The sequence below is a fragment of the Centruroides sculpturatus genome, unplaced genomic scaffold (assembly GCF_000671375.1).
Source record: "Centruroides sculpturatus isolate CEXI.00-Female unplaced genomic scaffold, Cexi_2.0 scaffold1546, whole genome shotgun sequence".
Classification (NCBI taxonomy): domain Eukaryota; kingdom Metazoa; phylum Arthropoda; class Arachnida; order Scorpiones; family Buthidae; genus Centruroides; species Centruroides sculpturatus.
In genome coordinates this window covers 116,151-136,591 of record NW_019385760.1, presented here as the reverse complement: position 1 = coordinate 136,591, position 20,441 = coordinate 116,151, and the positions used below count along the sequence as shown (strand labels likewise).

The window sequence follows — 20,441 nt, the reverse complement described above, 5'->3', positions numbered from 1 at the left end:
TATTTTATCGTAAACATTATTATTGTAGATCTCTGAATTTCGACAATCTTCAAGCTAATTCTTGATGATGCGAGTGTTTAGTTTTTGTTATTTGATTCTGGGAACTCCCGAGGATCCTCACCTAAATTGGACTTTTTAGAAAAAATCTCAATACCATATAGCCCGCGTTAAGAAATGAAAATAATACTGTGGCTGTCGGCCATATAAAATTATATGTATGTTTGTATATAGTCGTAGTTTTAATGTTTCTTTTATAAATTCTTCTATTTTTGTCTGTCTAACTTCTGGAACTTTCTGGTGACCGTTATTGTCTCCGGGTAGGATTAGCCGTTCTAAGAATCAAAGAGAACTGTTATAACTGATCTGTTGTCACTTGATCTAAGTGTCAGGTCAAAGGTAAAAATTCCTACATACTTTTCGAATGTCTGAGGGAGTTCTTGTGTAGTCGTCACCCCAGTCAGTTGTATCCGAGAGTGAATAAAATCTGATTTTTCTGATATTTCCCATAAGGAACAAACTTCAATTATTATTAGTATGTAAATTTTGAAGAGAAAAGATTAATTATAAATGAGTCATTTATAGGGTTTATTGAAGCGACTGATGTGACTGGAGAAGGACTAGCAAAAAGTCTATTGAAAACATTAAGTGAGCTTGATTTAGATATTATGAATTGTAGAGAGCAGGGATACGACAACGGTAGCAACATGAAAGGGAAATATAAAGGTGTACAGTACAATCTAGAATAATTGCTCTAAACCCTCACGCAATATACGTGCCTTGCCTATCACACTCTTTTAATTTATTAATTTGCGATGCCGCTTCCAGAAGTATATATTGTAAAAATTTTTTGTGGATATTGCAACGTTTATATTGCTTATTTTCTGCATCTACAAAGAGATGGGAAATTCTAAAAAAAGCATTTAAACATTACTCTTAAACCATTATGTGACACTCGTTGGGAAGCCAAAATAGAGACGGTTAAAGTATGGTATACACAGTTTGAACAAACTTGTAATGCCCTAGAAGAATTTATTTATGTAAGTAACGATAATACAGCGGTATCCGAAGCTAAAAGTCTATTGGATTCAATACAAGAAATGTCATTTATTTTATGTTCAATAGTATGGTTTGCAATGCTGTCTAAAATTAACGCTATCAGTATAGTACTATTTCAAGCGAAAACAATTATTCTTGAGTCGGCTTTTAATTTAGTCAATAAAATTAAAACTGAAATCCAAAATTTAAGAACAAATTTTAACACATTTTTAGACGAAGCAAAAGTGTTAGCACGTAATTTGAATATTTCAGAACATTTTCCTGATAAACGAATACGAAAAAGAAAAAGGTTATATTCCGAAATAGCAGAAGATAAAGTTATAGAAAACCCGGTAGAGGAATTTAGATGTTATTTTTTTAACACTGTAATTGATATTGTACAAATAGAAGATAGATTTAAAAGTATACCAAATATTATTTCCGATTTCAAATTAATTACTGATATAAAAACCTTAGAAAAACACGAATTAGAAAAAAATATTTGTAAAGTTTTATAACAAAACCTAATCCAGGAAATTGGTTTGCTACGGGATTTGATTTTGAATGAAAGGGATGTAAANGTTGATTTTAGTTGTACAGTTTTATCTGTAAATAATGATTTTAGTTTAACTTTTTTATAATGTGCATATGTAAATTTTGTAAAAATCATGTAGTCAAATGAACTGAATGAGTATGTATTTTTAATACATTTATATGTATTGATCAGTGAAATATAAATTTGTTTTATATCTGTAATGAGGTGATTACTTTTATGCTAAAAAATTAGATTTTACATTAAACATAAAATTAACATTTTACCATAAACAAAGCATATTTATAAAGAATAATAGTGCAAGGCAGTAAGCCATAAAATCAAAATATTATTTCTGTACATGGACTACGAAAGTGTTTGTGTGTTCTGATAAGTAAGTATTATCAGACCTGTAGAGCATGTGGTCTGATAAGGGTGTGTTTGGCTCTATTTTTTACTGTTTCATCCAATCAACAAAACAATACTAAATGCTTGATTTTGGGAATAAAAGGTAGAATAAATGCTATGACAGTTTTTTTTAATTGAAATTTACACTTAATTTTCTTAATAACATTTAGAGGCCCATCTATTGGCAGACAATGTCTTTGGCAAGAAAATTGTTTGCCAATGCTTTCATGTGTTGGTGAAAGTTAATTGACATAATTGGGATCTGAAAACAAGTGCATTTTGTTAGCAGAAACAAGACAGTTTGAAGAGAAATGTCTTGGTGCACAATATCCTGCAATGGAGTTTTTGAACCATTTTTCTTTGAAGACAAAAAGTTAATCAATATTCTAGACTCATTTTGTATTTTTCAATCAGAAGAAATGCAGCCCAATGTGTTTTCTAGAAATACAAAATATCACCTGGGATTACACATCAGCAAATCTTAGATAGGATACCCAATTGATGAAAAGTTGAAATGGTTCTATTCTTTGGCCTCATCTCTGGATTTTTTGGTGGTATACTTAAAGGAACAGGATGTATTCAAAATTACTGTTACTGACATTGCAGAACTGAAACCTCAGATGGGAGAGAGAAAATAATGCTTTCATATAAAGTTATGATTGAAAAACTTGCAAGAAATCAATTGCAGATTGGATATTTTGTGTGCTACTGAAGGTGCCGACAAGGAAGTTTTCTAAACTTTGTTGGGTACTCATGGCTTTATGACAAAAGAATTCTTTGAGTTGCTACATTCACTCAAAAATCATTTTCTTAATCTGTTATGATTTGTTTAACTAAAAATGTTAAACTGACAATAAATTGTAGCCTCTCTGCTATACATGGTGTTTCATTGGTGGCATTCGGTAGTTTTTTACTAGAAACAATTAGAGATAGGAAGGACTAATGATCAAGTTTATAAAGCAGGCAGGGAGACAATTTTTGGTGACTTCAGATGACCTTGAAAATCAGCACTTTTTGAGGTAGAAAACAAAATACTCTCTTAGTTTCTTTTGAGCCATTACATGGTTGGCATGCAACAAAATAAACACCTTTATAATAGGTCATATCTTCTTAAACAGAATGAAACTTAATGAGCAAGTTTCTTCTAAAAGTATGATTTATTTTTTTTCAAAAAGTTTGTATGCTGGGATACATGTTTATCAGTTTATAAGAAAGCATTTTACATGACAAAAATGATAGTAATGGAAGTACATTTCAAAACTTTCTTAAATTGGATGCTGAAAATGTTACTTTCTGATCCATGTTATGAGTCAACCATTCCGTAATGATCTAAATGTTCTTTCAATTTGAAATTATCATGCACAATAAATGTAGCTGTTCATTTGGTATTTTTTAACAGCCAAAAGGAAATGGCACAAACAGCTAATAAAGTTGTGTCATGTGACATAAATTTGTAGTTTACGTAATATTTTAAGATAATTGTTTAAAAGAAATCTTGAGTTACGATTTATAAGTAATGAGAAAAAGTAAATAATGTTATATCGGACTTGAATAGATTTATAAGAAATAATGTAAATTAGTATCAAAAAGATAATATTTAGCTAATAAAAAATATAAAAATATAGGTTATTTTTGTATTATAAATATAGTGCTATATTGTTGATTTTATAATAGAAATTTTAAGTAGAGATGAGGAGAAATAGCCATCTCTGCAGAGAGAAAATAGTTCAATTAATTTTTAAATAAGAGAAAAACTTTTGAGATTCAAAAGTGAAATATAATTTTTGATCTTGTATTTTGAAAATGAAGTTACATTTTCAAAATACAAGATCAAAAATTATAAAATTAATCAAAAATTATAATTATAAATTATAACTTACAGAATATATTTAATTTGAAATATATATGCAACATTCTAGATATGTATTAATTACTCATAAATTTATTAAATACAGAAATTTCTTTAAAATTTTCAATAATAAAACATTTATCAGTGTCTAATCTATATCTTATTTTGCAGTGTAAACTGANTGGCAAAAATACGAGATTTGTCTTCAGAAGAATAATGAACTGTAGAACCATAGTGTTTTAATGCTCATTCTAGATGTACAGTTTTATCTGTAAATAATGATTTTAGTCTACCTTTTATATAATGTGCATATGTAAATTTTGTAAAAATCATGTAAACAAGTGAACTGAATGAGTATGTATTTTTAATACATTTAGCAGTGAAACATAAATTTGTTTTTTTACCTGTAACGAGGTGATTACAGGCGATATATGATTTGGATGCAATGAGGTGATACAACATTTTCCTTTAGAAGAATAATGAACTATAGGACTATAGTTTTTTATTAATTAATATTGTTGATTTTAGTTGTACAGTTTTATCTGTAAATAATGATTTTAGTTTAACTTTTTTATAATGTGCATATGTAAATTTTGTAAAAATCATGTAGTCAAATGAACTGAATGAGTATGTATTTTTAATACATTTATATGTAATGATCAGTGAAATATAAATTTGTTTTATATCTGTAATGAGGTGATTAATGTAAAATCTTTCTAATATTTTAGCATAAAAGTAAACATAAAATTAACATTNTCTAATGACATCGGGATTTTTTGCTTAATATGTTAGGCAATATACCAATTTTATTTTATTTTCTTTCACTGGATGGCAGAAGAACTTTTCTGTTATGTATGTTAAATTTTTATAGCATGCATTAACTGTATAAAATCATTCATTTAACAACTACTACAGCAAACTTCCTCATATTCCAATACCATGATGCGAAGCTTCTGTAACACTAGTTTTAATGGTGGTGACATTTTAACAAATGAGGAAGAAACCAGAAGTCATTTGCCACAACTAGGTGATCAAAGGCTGGTTAATATTCAAATCGATTCTTTCCATTGACAGTATTAGTTCAGAATCACCATAAAATAGTTATTTTATTAGCAATATTATCTTGCAGCATAATTAAAAATAATAATTAGAGATAAAAAGCAATGTAATAAATAATAATAATAATAATGGGAAATGAACTTTATTTTAAAACTGAATAATATTCTACATCTGACTCACACTAAACAATTTCCAAACGAAAATTTTGCTACAGTTTCAAATATTTACTCAATATTTATCCACAACATTCTTTTAAAGTGGGATTTTTAAAAGGATTTACATATACATATATACATAAAACTAATTCATAAGAATGATGCAGAAAGATCAGAATTTTGGAGAAATTTTGGAAGATTGTGGACATAAGACTTTTTAATGTCAAACTAAACACAATTTGAGATATTATTAAAATTAAAAATGTGAAAAAAGAATTGAATTGGTACATTTACAATAGAATTAAATTACTTCTTTCACTAACTTTACTGTTTAACAATTCAGCTAGGCCTATGTCCTTTTATTTGAGTATTTCTAATTGAACTATCTGAGTTTGGATGTAAAATATATGATTTTGCAAAATTTACTTTCTTTTTAAGTACAAAAAAATATCTTAGATATTTTTCTGAAACAAAACTTATAATTTTTTTTTCTTTTATATAAAAGTCCATTTTGATTCAGGCATATATTACATTCGTTTTCTCAAAGATTCTGTTGTTATTATAATGTGTCTTCCAAACATTGCTAATGGCAGACTAGAAACTTCATAAAAGAATAATTTGAAGTTTTGTTCATATTTTTAACAACAACTGAAGGTAGACTCCTACATTTATTATAACTCCACCATCATTGGGGAATGTTCTGGAAGGAAGACAATAAAGAAATAAAAACAGTGTGACAATATGGATGAAAACTCAGAAAAACCATCATCGCAAGGTAGGGACGTTTGCTTTAGAGCCAAAAATGTCGACGATTTGCTTTTCGTAATCTTCTATGTTGCGTCTCATGATATCCATGCACGGTCCTAATAATCTTTCAAAAGCATGGACATCTAAAACTGAATAGACAATAGAGATGCGAATTTAAAATACACGATAAGTGAAACTAACCATTAATTTCTGAAATAATTTGATGCAATATTAAACTTACATGCAAGTTTAACATTTCCTATGGCATAAACAGAAGCAGCACGAGGTTTTTGGGTGACTAAAGCTAATTCTGAAAAAATTTTTATAAATTATTATTGCAGTGATTTCAAATTATTTTTAGAATATAAACACTATAAATATCTTAAAATATAATTTCTAAAAATTAAAGATTATGTATTTTGAAAATGAAGTTACATTTTCAAAATACAAGATCAAAAATTATAAAATTAATCAAAAATTATAATTATAAATTATAACTTACAGAATATATTTAATTTGAAATATATATGCAACATTCTAGATATGTATTAATTACTCATAAATTTATTAAATACAGAAATTTCTTTAAAATTTTCAATAATAAAACATTTATCAGTGTCTAATCTATATCTTATTTTGCAGTGTAAACTGATCTTCAGAGTTTAGAGTACTCTAAAGACTAGTTATAATAGACATTGATTAGCTAATTCATTCTTTTCTATTCAGTATAACATACAATACATAGACTTTAATTTTAGTAAACTTGAAATTATTTACTTGACTATAGAGTATATGACGGCATTTGTTTCCCATTTCTCATCAATCATAGACTTCAAACAGTGTTCAAAAACTCCTGCTTTCACTATTCACATTATGTGTTCTGGAAATCTGCATGTACACATTTTATGAGAATAGTAATTGCAGGATTTTTAAACACAATTTTATTTTGAATCATCTTATTTCTTGCAAGTTTGAATAGGAAGAATAACATTTTAATTAAAATATTTTTTACAACACACTTGTTAGAAAGCTCTTTAAATAGATTTTTTTAGAATGAAAATTTTTTAGATATTTCAGAGTCTTTGTTCCATTAAAAGTAGTTTAAAAATAATACATTCATATGTTATCGAAAAATTAAATAAAGTTATAAAGCAGACAAAGTGTGTTATAAAAATTAGAAAAAAATTTTATCTGTTAAACAAGTAAACAGAAGTTATTTTTATTTTTCGGCAAGCCCTATATTGAAAAATATGAAAATAATAAGGCTTGATATTAGTTATATACAATCTGTCTATGGAAAGAATTGACTTGAGATCAACGTCGGGTGTGATGTCGGTTCAGTTAAACAAATGGGCACACTTTCTAATGACATCGGGATTTTTTGCTTAATATGTTAGGCAATATACCAATTTTATTTTATTTTCTTTCACTGGATGGCAGAAGAACTTTTCTGTTATGTATGTTAAATTTTTATAGCATGCATTAACTGTATAAAATCATTCATTTAACAACTACTACAGCAAACTTCCTCATATTCCAATACCATGATGCGAAGCTTCTGTAACACTAGTTTTAATGGTGGTGACATTTTAACAAATGAGGAAGAAACCAGAAGTCATTTGCCACAACTAGGTGATCAAAGGCTGGTTAATATTCAAATCGATTCTTTCCATTGACAGTATTAGTTCAGAATCACCATAAAATAGTTATTTTATTAGCAATATTATCTTGCAGCATAATTAAAAATAATAATTAGAGATAAAAAGCAATGTAATAAATAATAATAATAATAATGGGAAATGAACTTTATTNACCTCAGAAACTAAAACTTCAGCATGCAGGTTGCCAGATGCCCTTGATTTTCATTTTTTAATGTTTCTATTTCATAACTGCAATGGCAGGTTTCTGCATGGGCATCTTGAGACTAATTCAAGATGCATTTGGGCTGTAATCTTGTCATATGTAAACAGTTCAGCTATTCATATGCAATGATTTTAGTTCTTTCTCATACTTTAGGAACCAACAAAGTAACATGACTGAATTACCTTCTTTTTTGAGTCTGTTTTCCATCTCCAAATGTACACTAAGTAACTTTGTTGGTTCCTAAGGAGTGAGAAAGGACAATATAAATATTTTTTACATGTAACTTATTTTGGTTTGGTAGGAGTTTTGTTTTTACAGAACTTGATCTTTTAATTAAGTGAAAAATCCAAGGACAAATATAAATTTTAATTTGAAAATTCTTTTAATACTTTTTGTATTTAATATTACTTTTCCAAAAAACTGAGCCATGTAGATGTAGCAGTTTGAAAATTGCTTTGTGTTTCTAATTATTAGGAACCCTAGGTGACAATTAGCGTCACCGTACAGTAAATGGTTCTCCAAGAAAATCATCAGATTGTAGGCAAGTTGCCTATTAAAACAACTTTAATACAATTGGATGAGCAAACTGATGGCTTAACCATTTCATTTAAAATGGGATGTGACTTGGAAAAAGACACACCACTAATAACCCTGTTCTTTCTACTTTAATTGAATTTGTAAATAAAAGATAGCCAACCTATAGACAAAATATTCCTGAACAATTGACATATTACCACAGACTAAAAGATGACACTGCTGGTGAAAGTGAACTAGTTTTCCTAAGTGAAGAGGTAAGTGTGCAAACTGGTCTAAAAAAATTTTTTAAACATACTACAGGAGTCAAACATGAGTATAGAGAAAACTAAGTGTAGAGTTCCAACTTTCCATAAACTGTTTGAACTTTCAAGTTGTCACTTCAAGCCTGTGCTATTCCAGGTATAATGGACTTGTGGAGAAAGCTGTACAAATAGTAAAAAATATGCTGAGAAAGTGTGACGATGAAAACAAAAACATCGATATCATTCTTGGAATATAAAAAGTGTCCATTATCAGAAATTGCCAATAGAGATACTGATGAGTAGGAAATTAAAGACAACATTAGTCAAAAGTGTTATAAGATGTCAAGAAGGAGGAAGCAAGAGAAAATATAAAAACATTATGACAAAGGTACACTATGAGGATTGAGTAATGATTAAAAATGATAATGCCTGGGAATGTTCAACAATTACTTCAAAAGCAGAGATACCAAAATCTTACATTAAGGTCATATATTAAGATGAAACAATTTACATGTAAAACAAGTAAAAGAGACCATCCCACTGAATAGTGGCAGGAATGATCTGGATGATATCTTGGAAAATTGCTAACAATGAAGCCTACAGCACAAACGAGTGTTCCAGAAAGAGAACATTCATGTAGATCTAGGAGTGAAAAAGTTGTAAAACCACTAGAAAGATTTGAGTTATGCTATTACCTTGTTTTATAACTTTAAACAATTTCAGTTCTGTTGGTTAAAAAAAGTAGTCTTATGTTAAAAGCTGTAATGTATTGGATTCAGAGTATGTGAGAACTGGCAACACTACTAATTATTGAGAGTAACATGGTCAATGAATGGAAAGCTTCAAACACTTTTAAGTTCTTTGTTATTAATTGACAATATATTGCATATATTAATACAACTGTAAGGAACCAAGTCCGTGCTTTATTTTTAGTTTACTTTTACTTTGCTTTATTATATTTTTGTTTGGGGCTTATGTTTGGTTAGGACGAAGGTTTCCTCACCCACCACCCTAACGTTCAAAAACGAGAAGATAAAAGATTAACCAACTCATCGACGACGAAACGATAGCGCCATGCTAGCATTGCACTCACGTGCACGCCCGAGCGGCAGAATTGTAAGTCCGCACTGAAGGGGGGGACACCCCAATAGACTTTCTAGGAACTTGTGTAACCTTAACAAAACATCCCGATAATTGTTAAAGAAATGCTGTAAAAGGTTAACAAAGTATTGTCGAGAAATAAGCTACCAGATAACGAAGAGAAAACAATGTTACGTGTAGATATGTAAATGAGGGGAGTGGCTACAGTAGAACTGTGACGTCACCTCATACTGTAAGTACAGTAGCTCAAGTGAAGACAGGAGAGGTGAGCTCCTGAACGGAAAGCGTTGGTCTGCTGGTAGCAGTGAATAGGTGTCGAATAGGAAATCCTAGTAGGAGATTGAAGGTTCGATTTTGGTGATTTGGAAATAGGAAAGTCTTGAGTAGAAGAAAAGGTTCCGAGTATTAATTGAGGTGACGGTTAGGATTGATAGTTATAAGAGAATTTGTATCTAAGTTTAGAATTGGATGTTGTTTTGTCGGAATTCCAAGGGGAATAGTTCTAAGTTAGAATAAGACTTAAGTTTGTCGGGTTGATTTGTGATTTGATTTTTGATTAATAAATTTGTTGTTTGGTTATAAATCTTGTACATAGTATTGGTTAAATTTGATTAAACATTTATTATTGAGATTTTTTTGTGACTAACTTTGTCCTTAATTTATTTCGGTGCACGCTAAAAGTCCAGGCCTGGCAACTAACAAACGTGAACCCGCGTAAAGTACCCGTTAGGTCCCGGCTCTAAGAAAAATATCGTTGTAGAGCAACAAATTAAAAATAGTACTTTACACAACTACATCTAGTTATTTTATAATAATAAAAACTACCAAATGTTATATTCCTAGTGATTTCCTCTTGTTTTCTAAATTGAATGACCTCAGAAACTAAAACTTCAGCATGCAGGTTGCCAGATGCCCTTGATTTTCATTTTTTAATGTTTCTATTTCATAACTGCAATGGCAGGTTTCTGCATGGGCATACTATATGTTTATCTATATCTTTCCAAATAGAAAGTTACGGTTTAAAATTGATTTAAAATAAATTAAAATTTGCAAATATTTATAGTTAATATGAAAACTATAAATAATGAATGATTTTTTTTGATTGTGATGAGACAGAGTAAAAGTTGAAGAAAAATGTTTAATTGTCCTTTTGTAGTGCTGCGCTACTATACTTGCAGAGAGACTTCCTAAACTGGTTAATTTATATCTCTATCGTATGTGTAATTGTAGTTCTGTTCAGCTTGTCGGGTTTTGTGTTGTGTTACGCGAGTATTTTTGGACTTGTCCTGTACTACCTTATTCCAGGTCGTATATTGAAGACATCGCTAATTGGTCGACTGCCAGGTCATGTGAGAGGTGACATTTTCGAGATGGCGGGAGGTATAAAAGTGCCTCCGACAGGTTGAACCTGTCGGAGGCACTTTTTCCTTTTTTGCCTTCGTGCTCCTTGGACATTACCCCTTGGAAGGACTTTGAGATGAAACGAGTGGGTGTGAAGTCACGTGGAGTTTCAGTTAGGACAAAGGAAAGATTGTACGTCATTATAAGAAAAAAAGGTAATCCGATTCCATCAACAAGAGACTGCAGGTAGATTAGCACGGAGGATAATAAGGTGAATAGATGTGCATTAACGGAACCTAATGTGACTATTATTATTTTAAATTATATGGTTGTAAATTTTTAAAACACGCGAGTTTGAATAGAGAGGTTGGAAGGAAGACAATCACCAGAAAAGAAAAGCCCCAGAATCAGTGCCAAGAGGAGTATTCCTACATGTGGTATAACTAGTGTAAACATTTACATGTGGTATATACACATCATCGAGGGTGCAATTAATGTTTATGTTGGAGTCACCTCAACCAATTGTTAGTCAATTAAGCATGGAAACAAAGTGGTGTCGGGTATAGTGTTAATTCTTTATGTTTCTCTTTGTAGTTATTAAACGTGTCTGTCAACGTTCTCGTTAAAATTTTGTAAAGTCCTCAATTTATTTCTCATTACATAAGCTCGATATATTCTGGTATATCCAAGATACAACACTTTAATCCAATTGTAGAAATCTGGCAACCTCAGCAGTAAGCCACTGGTTTTGAGTGAAAAAAAGTTTTTTAAGGACGAAATTCAGTACCTTGTTAAACATTGGCCGAAGTGTATTGAAGTTGGAGGAGATTATATGAAAATGTAATTATCCAGAGTTGTGAATAAAGTTTAAGGTACAGGATGTGTGTAATTAAAAGTTATAGACAAAGCTGTTAGAGATAGTTTAATAAAATTTTGTAGGCATGTTTATCTTGACATGAGAAATTATAAATGGAGTTACAAAAATAGTTATAATTTTCACCACTAGGGTCTATGATATCACCAGTGTTGCAGCAACAGCACTATAAAGACATATTGCAAACTTTTGTCATTCCTAAACTACAGCAAAGGGCATGTTTATTCAAGATGGTCCAAGATTCCACATCACAGTCATTGTGAAAAACATACCATCAAACATGTTTGACCAATTGATCACCCTTTCATTGCCGGTCTTTTCCAATGCACTGGCCTGGTTCTTTGCTATTAATTGACTATACATTGCATATATTATTACAACTACATTAACATTGACTATATATTGCATATATTAATACATCTAGTCATTTTATAATAATAAAAACTACCAAATGTTATATTCCTAGTGATTTCCTCTTGTTCACTCAATCTTACACCTTATGATTTCTTATTATGGAACTATTTGAATTATATATATGGACCTACAGATTTATCAGAAATAAAGATGCAAACTGAAAGGGAAGTGCATCTCAATAGTTCCAACACATTATACTTGGCTCTTGCTATTTGATAACTTGAATGCCATTTGTGGAGTGAAATTTGTCTATACTTTTCCCAGATTGAAATAGATCAATAATGTTTTGTAAGCAGACTAATCTCTAACAGTTTTATCTCCAGAGTGGTCTAAAGTGATATACTTCAATTATAGACATTTTGTTTCACTTAAATATCTCATTTCCTTCACTATTTAGGTTGAGGCAAAAATTTTCAGTCTGTCATCATAAATCATTTTTAAGTTATTTAAAATGATTATTTTCATATTTATATTACAAGAAAGCACAAAACTTACCACCAAAATATTCTCCCTTCTTTAATCGAGACATTTCAACTTGCTTGCCTCTCTCTGGACCTTCACTCTATTGAATAAGAATAATTTATTAAAATAAATCACATAAAATGTTTATTTTGTAACTGTGTATACAGAGTGAGTCAAAATTCCCTTGCACCCTTTTTATTCTAAAAATAATTTTCAACGCTGACAAACAAAGTCACATGGTCCGATCAAATTCTCCATGCATAACTTCCTCTGTAACTGCATTAACAAAATTAATATATCATCAGTACTTTAGAATAAATGTGAGCAAGGGACTTTTGACTCACCCTGTATAAAATAATACATGTCATAAAAATATAAAAAATTAATATTTAATTATTGGTGTTTTGATCATAAATTTAATCAAAAAAATTTAGTTATAATTTGTTTTTATTAATCATAAATTAAATTAGATTAAAATGAGAGAAATTTATCAAAATTACTTACTGTTACCATTGTAACTCTAACAGTTCCTTCTTCAATAAAATACATACCATCTGCTTTATCACCCTAAAATGTTTCAGATAACGTAATTTCTTATATTTTATGAAAGTCAAATTAATAATGGAAAAATTCAATTATCTACTTTTTAATTAATTTTAAATTTGTACACAATTTATCTGCAAAATACTAATTATTTAGAAGAATTTAATGTAGACTTTACTGTTGATATTTAAACTCAAATTTGTTTAGGTAAAATGAAATTCATATTCATATGAAATGAATTTCATCTGATTTAATAAGTTTATGAATTTCAAAAATTTTTAGTAAATATAGCAGTGAAGATAAATAAAAGAAGTATCACTCTTTCACCATAGAAACTAAACTGGACATTATAGAACTAAGTGTGAGAATACAGGCCCTCTAATCGTCTGATCAGTGAGATCTGCTCACAGCATCACTGGATGGCTTTTTATCGAGTGGCGAGAGGGTTGAGAAAGTCAATGAGTGTCCGTGCAAGCAATGATAGACAGGTTCACAGGTGAAACGAACAAATACAGAGTTTATATACTAAACTAATTTACAGGAGCATACATAAAGAATTAAATGATTCAATGAAGATAACATATAAATCTATCGGTAAAGGCAATCAAACTAGTCACTATGCCACATGTCTAACCTCTAGAGTGAGAGAGAGAGTTTACAAAGGTTTCTGCCCTCAAATATACCTCAACATGCTGTCAGATGACAGTATGCAATGATCATTCTGGAATATGGAAGCTGGAGCAGTCCTATGTCTTCTACCTGCTTCTTCTCAGACAGGACCGGAATGGGAGACACTTGTACCTAGAACTTCCTGTGACGATTGCACTGAGGGATGATTGCCCTGAACTTCCCATGACAATCATTTTTATACGATCATCGTTGGCACTGAGCCAACTGGTTGTTCACTCATTACGATGACTAATTTGCAGACACGCGATGATGTGCGCCTTCTTCCTTCCTAACTTGTTGATGTTAAGAGTTGACATCCAATCTATTTCCGTGAGAATGTCCGATAATTTTTTCTCATTGACTGATGTTTTATACTTCCTTTGAAAAAATTAATCTGACAGTAAAACTCAAAAATTTACGCCCTCAAACCATCGGGTTCACATAAGTTTGTTAACCAGTTTAGGCCTAATAAATCTGTCATTGAGATTCTACATAAAAATATTTTGATCAGTCAACTTAATTTAGAGAAATTTTTAATTTCTTTCCATTTATGATCTATTTGATTCTAATAATTAACCCATTGCTAAAGTGGAGAACACTGTTCTATAATAAGATGAACTTTTGTACAAGATAAACTGTAAAACTAAATATGCAAATGACTGACATTCATAGTTGATTATTAAAACAGTTACAAAAGAAACTTTATTTTATGTAGAGCCCACTGTAGATTTATAACAAAGCAATAATCATTGTTTAATATAACATAATCTGGTGGTATTTAATCTTTATTGATAAAAGGCATACACAGAATCATAGCAAAATAAATTATTCAGTAGCCAAACAAAGTGATTTGTAACTTTTGTATCATGTGATTAGGGGCACAGCTCCAAATAATTATTCCATATATAATATTTGAATCTATGCAGATCTTATATGGAATATAACCATCTTACTGCTGTTTTTGAAATGATCAGAGATATTTTCTTAGAGGGCCAGGATTATTGGAATAAGCATTTAATTTGAAGATCCCAGTATCATTTATTGTTGATTGTCATAGCAAGATGTCAGTTACTTGCTTGTTAACCTTACTGATTCCAAGATGTAAAGATTAAACAATTAATAGAGTATTAATAAAACACACATTTCTAATAATATAAGAAAGAAAAGTTATTATTATATGGATAATCACAACTCATTTGTGGTCAAAATAAGAAATTTTTGCTGTTTTTAAAATAATCTGATTAATAAATTTTCTAATGATTAAATGAATAATTCTAAATTTAGACTATTCTAGACAAAACTTTCAAAACAAAATCTGAGCTGCACTATAAATTCAGAAATAGAATATGAGTAAGAAAATGATTATAGTTTTATAAATTGGGCTTTACTGGTTTTTTACTATATCTAAAATTGTCAACTCTTCCATAATAATTTTCTCAAAAAAATTCACAGTCATATTAAGGGTCTATGACAGGTATGGCTAACATATGGCCCGTGGGCCAGATCCGGCCCTTCTAATGAATTTATGTGGCCTGTGATCAATCTTTCAATATTAGGTATTGAAGTCCAAATAGCTCGATGAAACATTCTGACGCCTAAAGAAAAAAAAAAGGTCAACAACTCACTGCACATTTAGAGTTAACCCTCCATTACAAATCTTGTAAGTACAGTGTAGAGTGTTGATAAAGCATGATAATGTGAAAAATGTATCTGTAATCTGTAATCTACAATTCAGTCTCTACGGGATGACACCACAATGAGATCTCGTACCTCCTCAAAATCTTCTTAGGGCAGTCTCTGATTCGGCTTGTGGAAAAAGTTTTCGGCCCGGGGGCAAAAACTGTTGGCCACCCCTGGTCTATGATATCATGAAGCTATGAATGAAGGTTAAAAAAATGAAGCTGTAGCGTTTCTGATAAAATAATTGATTAAAGACACATATGAAAGGATGAAATACATGGTATCAAACTGAATTTACTCCTCCCCATTGAATGCTTTTTCTATATATTTCATTTTTTAAAGAATTTAAAATTTAATAAAAATAAGAAACATTTAGAAAACTACTTTTAACAAGCCTCTAGTTTTATTGTTGCTTAATAGCTGTATATTTTCAAAAGTAGCTAAGTTAACTTTGAGTGTTTGATAAGTATTCAGCAGTAGTAAAGTGCTACATCTAATTCTTTCACTTAAAATTTAATTACATTAAAATTATTTAATATTTCTCATTTAAAAAGAAATTGACTAAAAAGAGAAACAAACATATCTTACACAAGAACTGTACTCATGATCCTTTTAAGCATGAAAAATGCTTTAATTACTTAAACTACTAGGAAATACTTATATTCTAATAATAATATAATTAAATATAGAAATTCAAAAATAAATTTACATCTAAAATAATGTTTCCCAATCTTTTTAGTTCTCTTTCAGTATGTTAAAACACTAATATTACCCTGAAATATCACAAAGGTTAAAAAAAAGGAACTTTGTGATACCTTGTTATCTATGGATTGAGAAACATTCATCTAAAATATTAATGATAATTTTAAACTAAATTTATTTATTTCTATTAGAATCTTAATATTTTCAAAAATATTAAAATCTAAAATTTCAGAATTTAATATTTTAATTTTTAACAGAACATAAAAGAATAATTACAGTTTATTTGTGTGTGTGAAATGGTTTTTTTTAAAACCTTTTCAAATTCCTTTCCTACTTGCGTTACAATTAAAACATCAGAATAAAGATACATTTTATGGTGAAATGCTAAAAAGTTAGCAAAGATTGTGATATGAGAGTTGTCATGTTTTAATTTATATATTAAATTTTATTTATACTTCACAATTTAACAAAAAAGCAAATTTTTTTGCACTGACAAAAGGTGTATACAGTATTATCATGTGCATAATTAATAATAATATATTTTGTTATATTACATATACAGAAATTACCAGAATACAGATATACACAACCCATAAAACAAGATAATGTATATAATAAAAACTAAACATTTTTTTTGAAGTTATGTACATCTTAGAGGTATCTTGCTATAAATAAAACTTGAAAGTTTTTTCTTTTACATAAAACATTTTTTTTGTTTGTGCCATGAATTGCAATATTTTTCCTATCTTGGAACTGTGATGCAATATTAGGAAAATCTCATTAAAAAAATAGAGAAAGTATACAGTTTTGAAAGCTGTATAAAAATTACGAACCTTACATAACTTTTAAAAAATGTTCTGCACATATATAAAAGAGTATAAAACGTTTCAAGAGAGATACTGTTACAAATTTGATATGTTCGATATTAATATCGAATGTTATGAGAAAATTATTTTAATACCATACCAATTTTTTTTTCTTTTGGCGTAATTGTTGATTCTTAATATTGCATATAGGTTTAACCCCAAAAACCATTTGGTAAATGGTTGTTGAAGTTTAAGGACAGGAAAAATTTGCATTCATTAATTACACATGGACTATTTGTTTTCAATAACATTATCTAGAAATAACAGTATCCATTTTATATAATTTAATATATTTTATCGGATGTTCAATAAAAAAAAATACACTGTAGGAACACATGATGAAGCAAGAATGTCACTTTGTGTAGTACAAAATACATGGTTTCTGTCGTATTTTCAATATTTAGAAAACTTTTGACTGTTGCACATTAATACCTTAGGGATCTTCCTTCTATTAGGAATTATTTCTCTTTTCAATAAAATGGCAGATGTATCTGAAGTATGTTGTGCTAGCTGTGAAAAAAACACAGGGTTACAAAAAATAAACTCTTGTAAAATTCAATGAAGATAAAGTTATCTACAAGGCCATTTTGCTTCACTAAGTGTTTGAAATGGGCATCCTGCACCACTTGACAGTATGCCAAGACAAGCTATAAATTCTTCCTCAATCCTCATAAGCTGCTCTGCTATTATTTGTATGGAAGCATCAATTATATACTGTCATAATTCTGTGACATTTGTAACTGCTGTTTGGAAAACACTTTCTTTTACGTAGCCCCCAAAAAATAAATGTAATGGTGTCATATCATGAAAGCAGGAAAGCTATGGATGTGGACCTCCTTGGCCAATCTACATACCTGGAAATATAGATCCAACCACGGTCTAACTTGAATAGCCCAATGGGCAGATGTTCCATTGTGTTGATAGAAAATGGAATCTCAAGATCTAAATTTTTGATCAGTGGCCAAACATGCTATACAAATAATTCCAAAAGTAATTTTGGCAGTTGTGGGTACTGTCAATAAAAAACAGCCAAGTACTTGTCAGTAAGTGTTAATACTCTGGATATGTTGCATGAAACAAAATATCATTATTAAGATTTTTTCAATATCCATGGGCAAATCTCATCTCCATCCACTGTAGCTCGCTCCTCTTCATGAACTGCTTGGTAAAAGTTATACATTCTTTCCATCTACAGTCACTTTTTGACTTACAACAGTGTGAGGGTCGTAAAAGTGCGTCGAAATTACAACTAATTACGAAACTTTTATGTCGGAAAGTTTCGAAGATAAAATCGGGTCAAGAGGGTGTGTTAATGACAGAACCCAGATGGGATGAAAACTTTTTTCCGTATTGTAAAACAAACGCAGCGCGATGATAAACAGCAGGGGGGATGTTGACAGGGAGAGAGAGCTTTGTCAAGATGCTCACAAACAAGTGTCGGGCTGAAGTAATCGAGAAAAAGGGGGGTTTAAGAACAAAAGGGACATCTGTTAAGTCTGAACGTGGTAGGGGATAAGTGTCCACAAGAACATTTGGTGGACTGTTTAAGTTCAAAGATGTCCGAGAGAAGGGCCATAACGGAGTAAAATATGAGCGCAAACATTAAAAGCCCCGTCATCACCTCTCTGACCTTTTCCCAACCTGGATCGGTCTTGAGTTTCACCTAGAAACAAAAGAATGACCAATCAGGGTAAGGGAGAGGGTGAATGGGACCAATCAAAAGGGTGAGTGAGATTCGAGGAAAATCTTATAAAACCCCCGAGTCTCAAGGACAAAGCAGAGATTCTCAGCCACTTCTCTCCGAGCCGATTCTCAGCTGATTCTCCGCAGTTCTCCTCTGGACCAGTATTTCCACCAGTGGGCCAAGATCTCCGTCCATCCGCAGCATCACCTGTCAGAGTCACCTCCTGTACAACGGACACTCATCTATCAATGACCTGGGATACGGCACCCCAGCCTTCACCCATCCACCAACATCGGGAGCTCCCCAGCGGAAAGGTCTAGATCAAATTTTCTGTGTTATTACTGTTATGTAAGTTAACCTTATGTCAAAATAAACGGTTTTCGTGTAAGACACTTGTCATTTTCATCTCCTGCCGCCACCACCCACGCACGACTTGACCCTAGGTTTTCCTGATGCGCAATTAACATATTGCCCCCTAAAGTCGGCAACCTTACAAACGGGGTTCAGTTCTGCAGCTTCGGATGTAAGTTGAAATAGTGATAAGTCGAGAAGTGACTGTATAACAAAACAATTAGCCACCTTACACAAGGACATGCAAAGGGTAACTACACTAACTGCACAACAAAACTAAAGATGACACAATCGATTGCAGAAGTGTACATGTATATGATATATATTGATGAAAACTATAAAAAATTGATACATTTTAAAAATTTTTTAATAAAATTTTTTCACCATAATGGTCATAAGTTGAGAAGTGACTGTATATGTTATTTCATTGTCTTCAATCAGAATCTTTTCGTTTTTGTACTTGATTGTATGTGTACTTTTTCATTCAGTAAAGTGTTTTCTTATTATTAATATATGTGTCCTCTCTTAATCATATTCTCATTCATTTCACTGCAGATTGTTTTTTTATCCATTCTTCCATTGCTTTTGTTGTTTCTATATTAATCATGCTTCTGTAAGTTTTCTATTGTATCAGCTTATTATCCACATTAAAATTTCTTCTTTCCATCATCACTAAAATTTCCTCTGTTATCCATGGTTTATTTGTTGTTCTTACTTCCATTCCAAAGCATTTTATCAACTTCGGTGACCTCTTTTTTTCAGGATTTCCAATTCTTTTCAATGCCAGTGTTATCTAACTCTTCATAGATGAGATTAGAATTAGTGATTTGTGCATTTCTACTGTGCTTGATTTTTGTTAAGCACAGTAGAAATGCACAAGCACTTGATTTCCAACATCAAATCTGAGTATAATTTTTTCTTCAGCCTTAGTTGACTTGTCATCAGTACTAAATTGTAATCTGTATTTATGTCAATACAGGGATATGTCTTACAATTTGTACAGGTAACCCCCGTATAACACGGCACTTCTATAGCACGGATTCGCTCTAACACGGTTCAAGAATTGGTACCATCCCCCGTATAACACGGTACTTTTATAGCACGGATTTATTCTGACACGGTTCGAGGATTGGGTAAAACCCTCGTACAACAGAAAATGTAATAAATTTCTACATACTTAAGTAATAATAGTTCACGAAAATTATTATTTTCGTGAACTATTAGTACTTAAGTATGTAAATTTTCTCTTCTCGCCTTCTGTCGATACAGGTGGTCTTTCTCGAAACTTGTTTCAATGTTGCCAGATCGCGACGCTTCTGCTTCTGAT

At 30.6% G+C, this 20,441-nt stretch overlaps 2 protein-coding genes across 3 annotated transcripts in view; one reads left to right on the top strand and one right to left on the bottom strand.

Annotated features, from left to right (window-relative positions):
- The window catches only part of LOC111641857 (RNA helicase Mov10l1-like), a 32,545-nt gene extending 28,097 nt beyond the window's left edge, over window positions 1-4,448 (top strand). Inside the window, exon 21 of one of the 2 annotated variants that reach the window (XM_023388101.1) lies at window positions 4,015-4,448. In XM_023388101.1, the coding sequence (XP_023243869.1) occupies window positions 4,015-4,041 (27 nt within the window). In that variant the 3' untranslated portion in view covers window positions 4,042-4,448. The remainder of the gene's footprint in view (window positions 1-4,014) is intronic. The other variant, XM_023388100.1, reaches the window with a different exon arrangement.
- Window positions 4,449-4,642: 194 nt separating this feature from the next.
- The window catches only part of LOC111641859 (cAMP-dependent protein kinase type II regulatory subunit-like), a 111,041-nt gene continuing 95,242 nt past the window's right edge, over window positions 4,643-20,441 (bottom strand). Inside the window, exons 10-14 of the mRNA XM_023388107.1 lie at window positions 16,100-16,120; window positions 13,124-13,186; window positions 12,653-12,719; window positions 6,027-6,095; window positions 4,643-5,934 (exon numbers count right to left, since the gene is read on the bottom strand). Of these exons, the coding sequence (XP_023243875.1) occupies window positions 5,804-5,934; window positions 6,027-6,095; window positions 12,653-12,719; window positions 13,124-13,186; window positions 16,100-16,120 (351 nt within the window). The 3' untranslated portion in view covers window positions 4,643-5,803. The remainder of the gene's footprint in view (window positions 5,935-6,026; window positions 6,096-12,652; window positions 12,720-13,123; window positions 13,187-16,099; window positions 16,121-20,441) is intronic.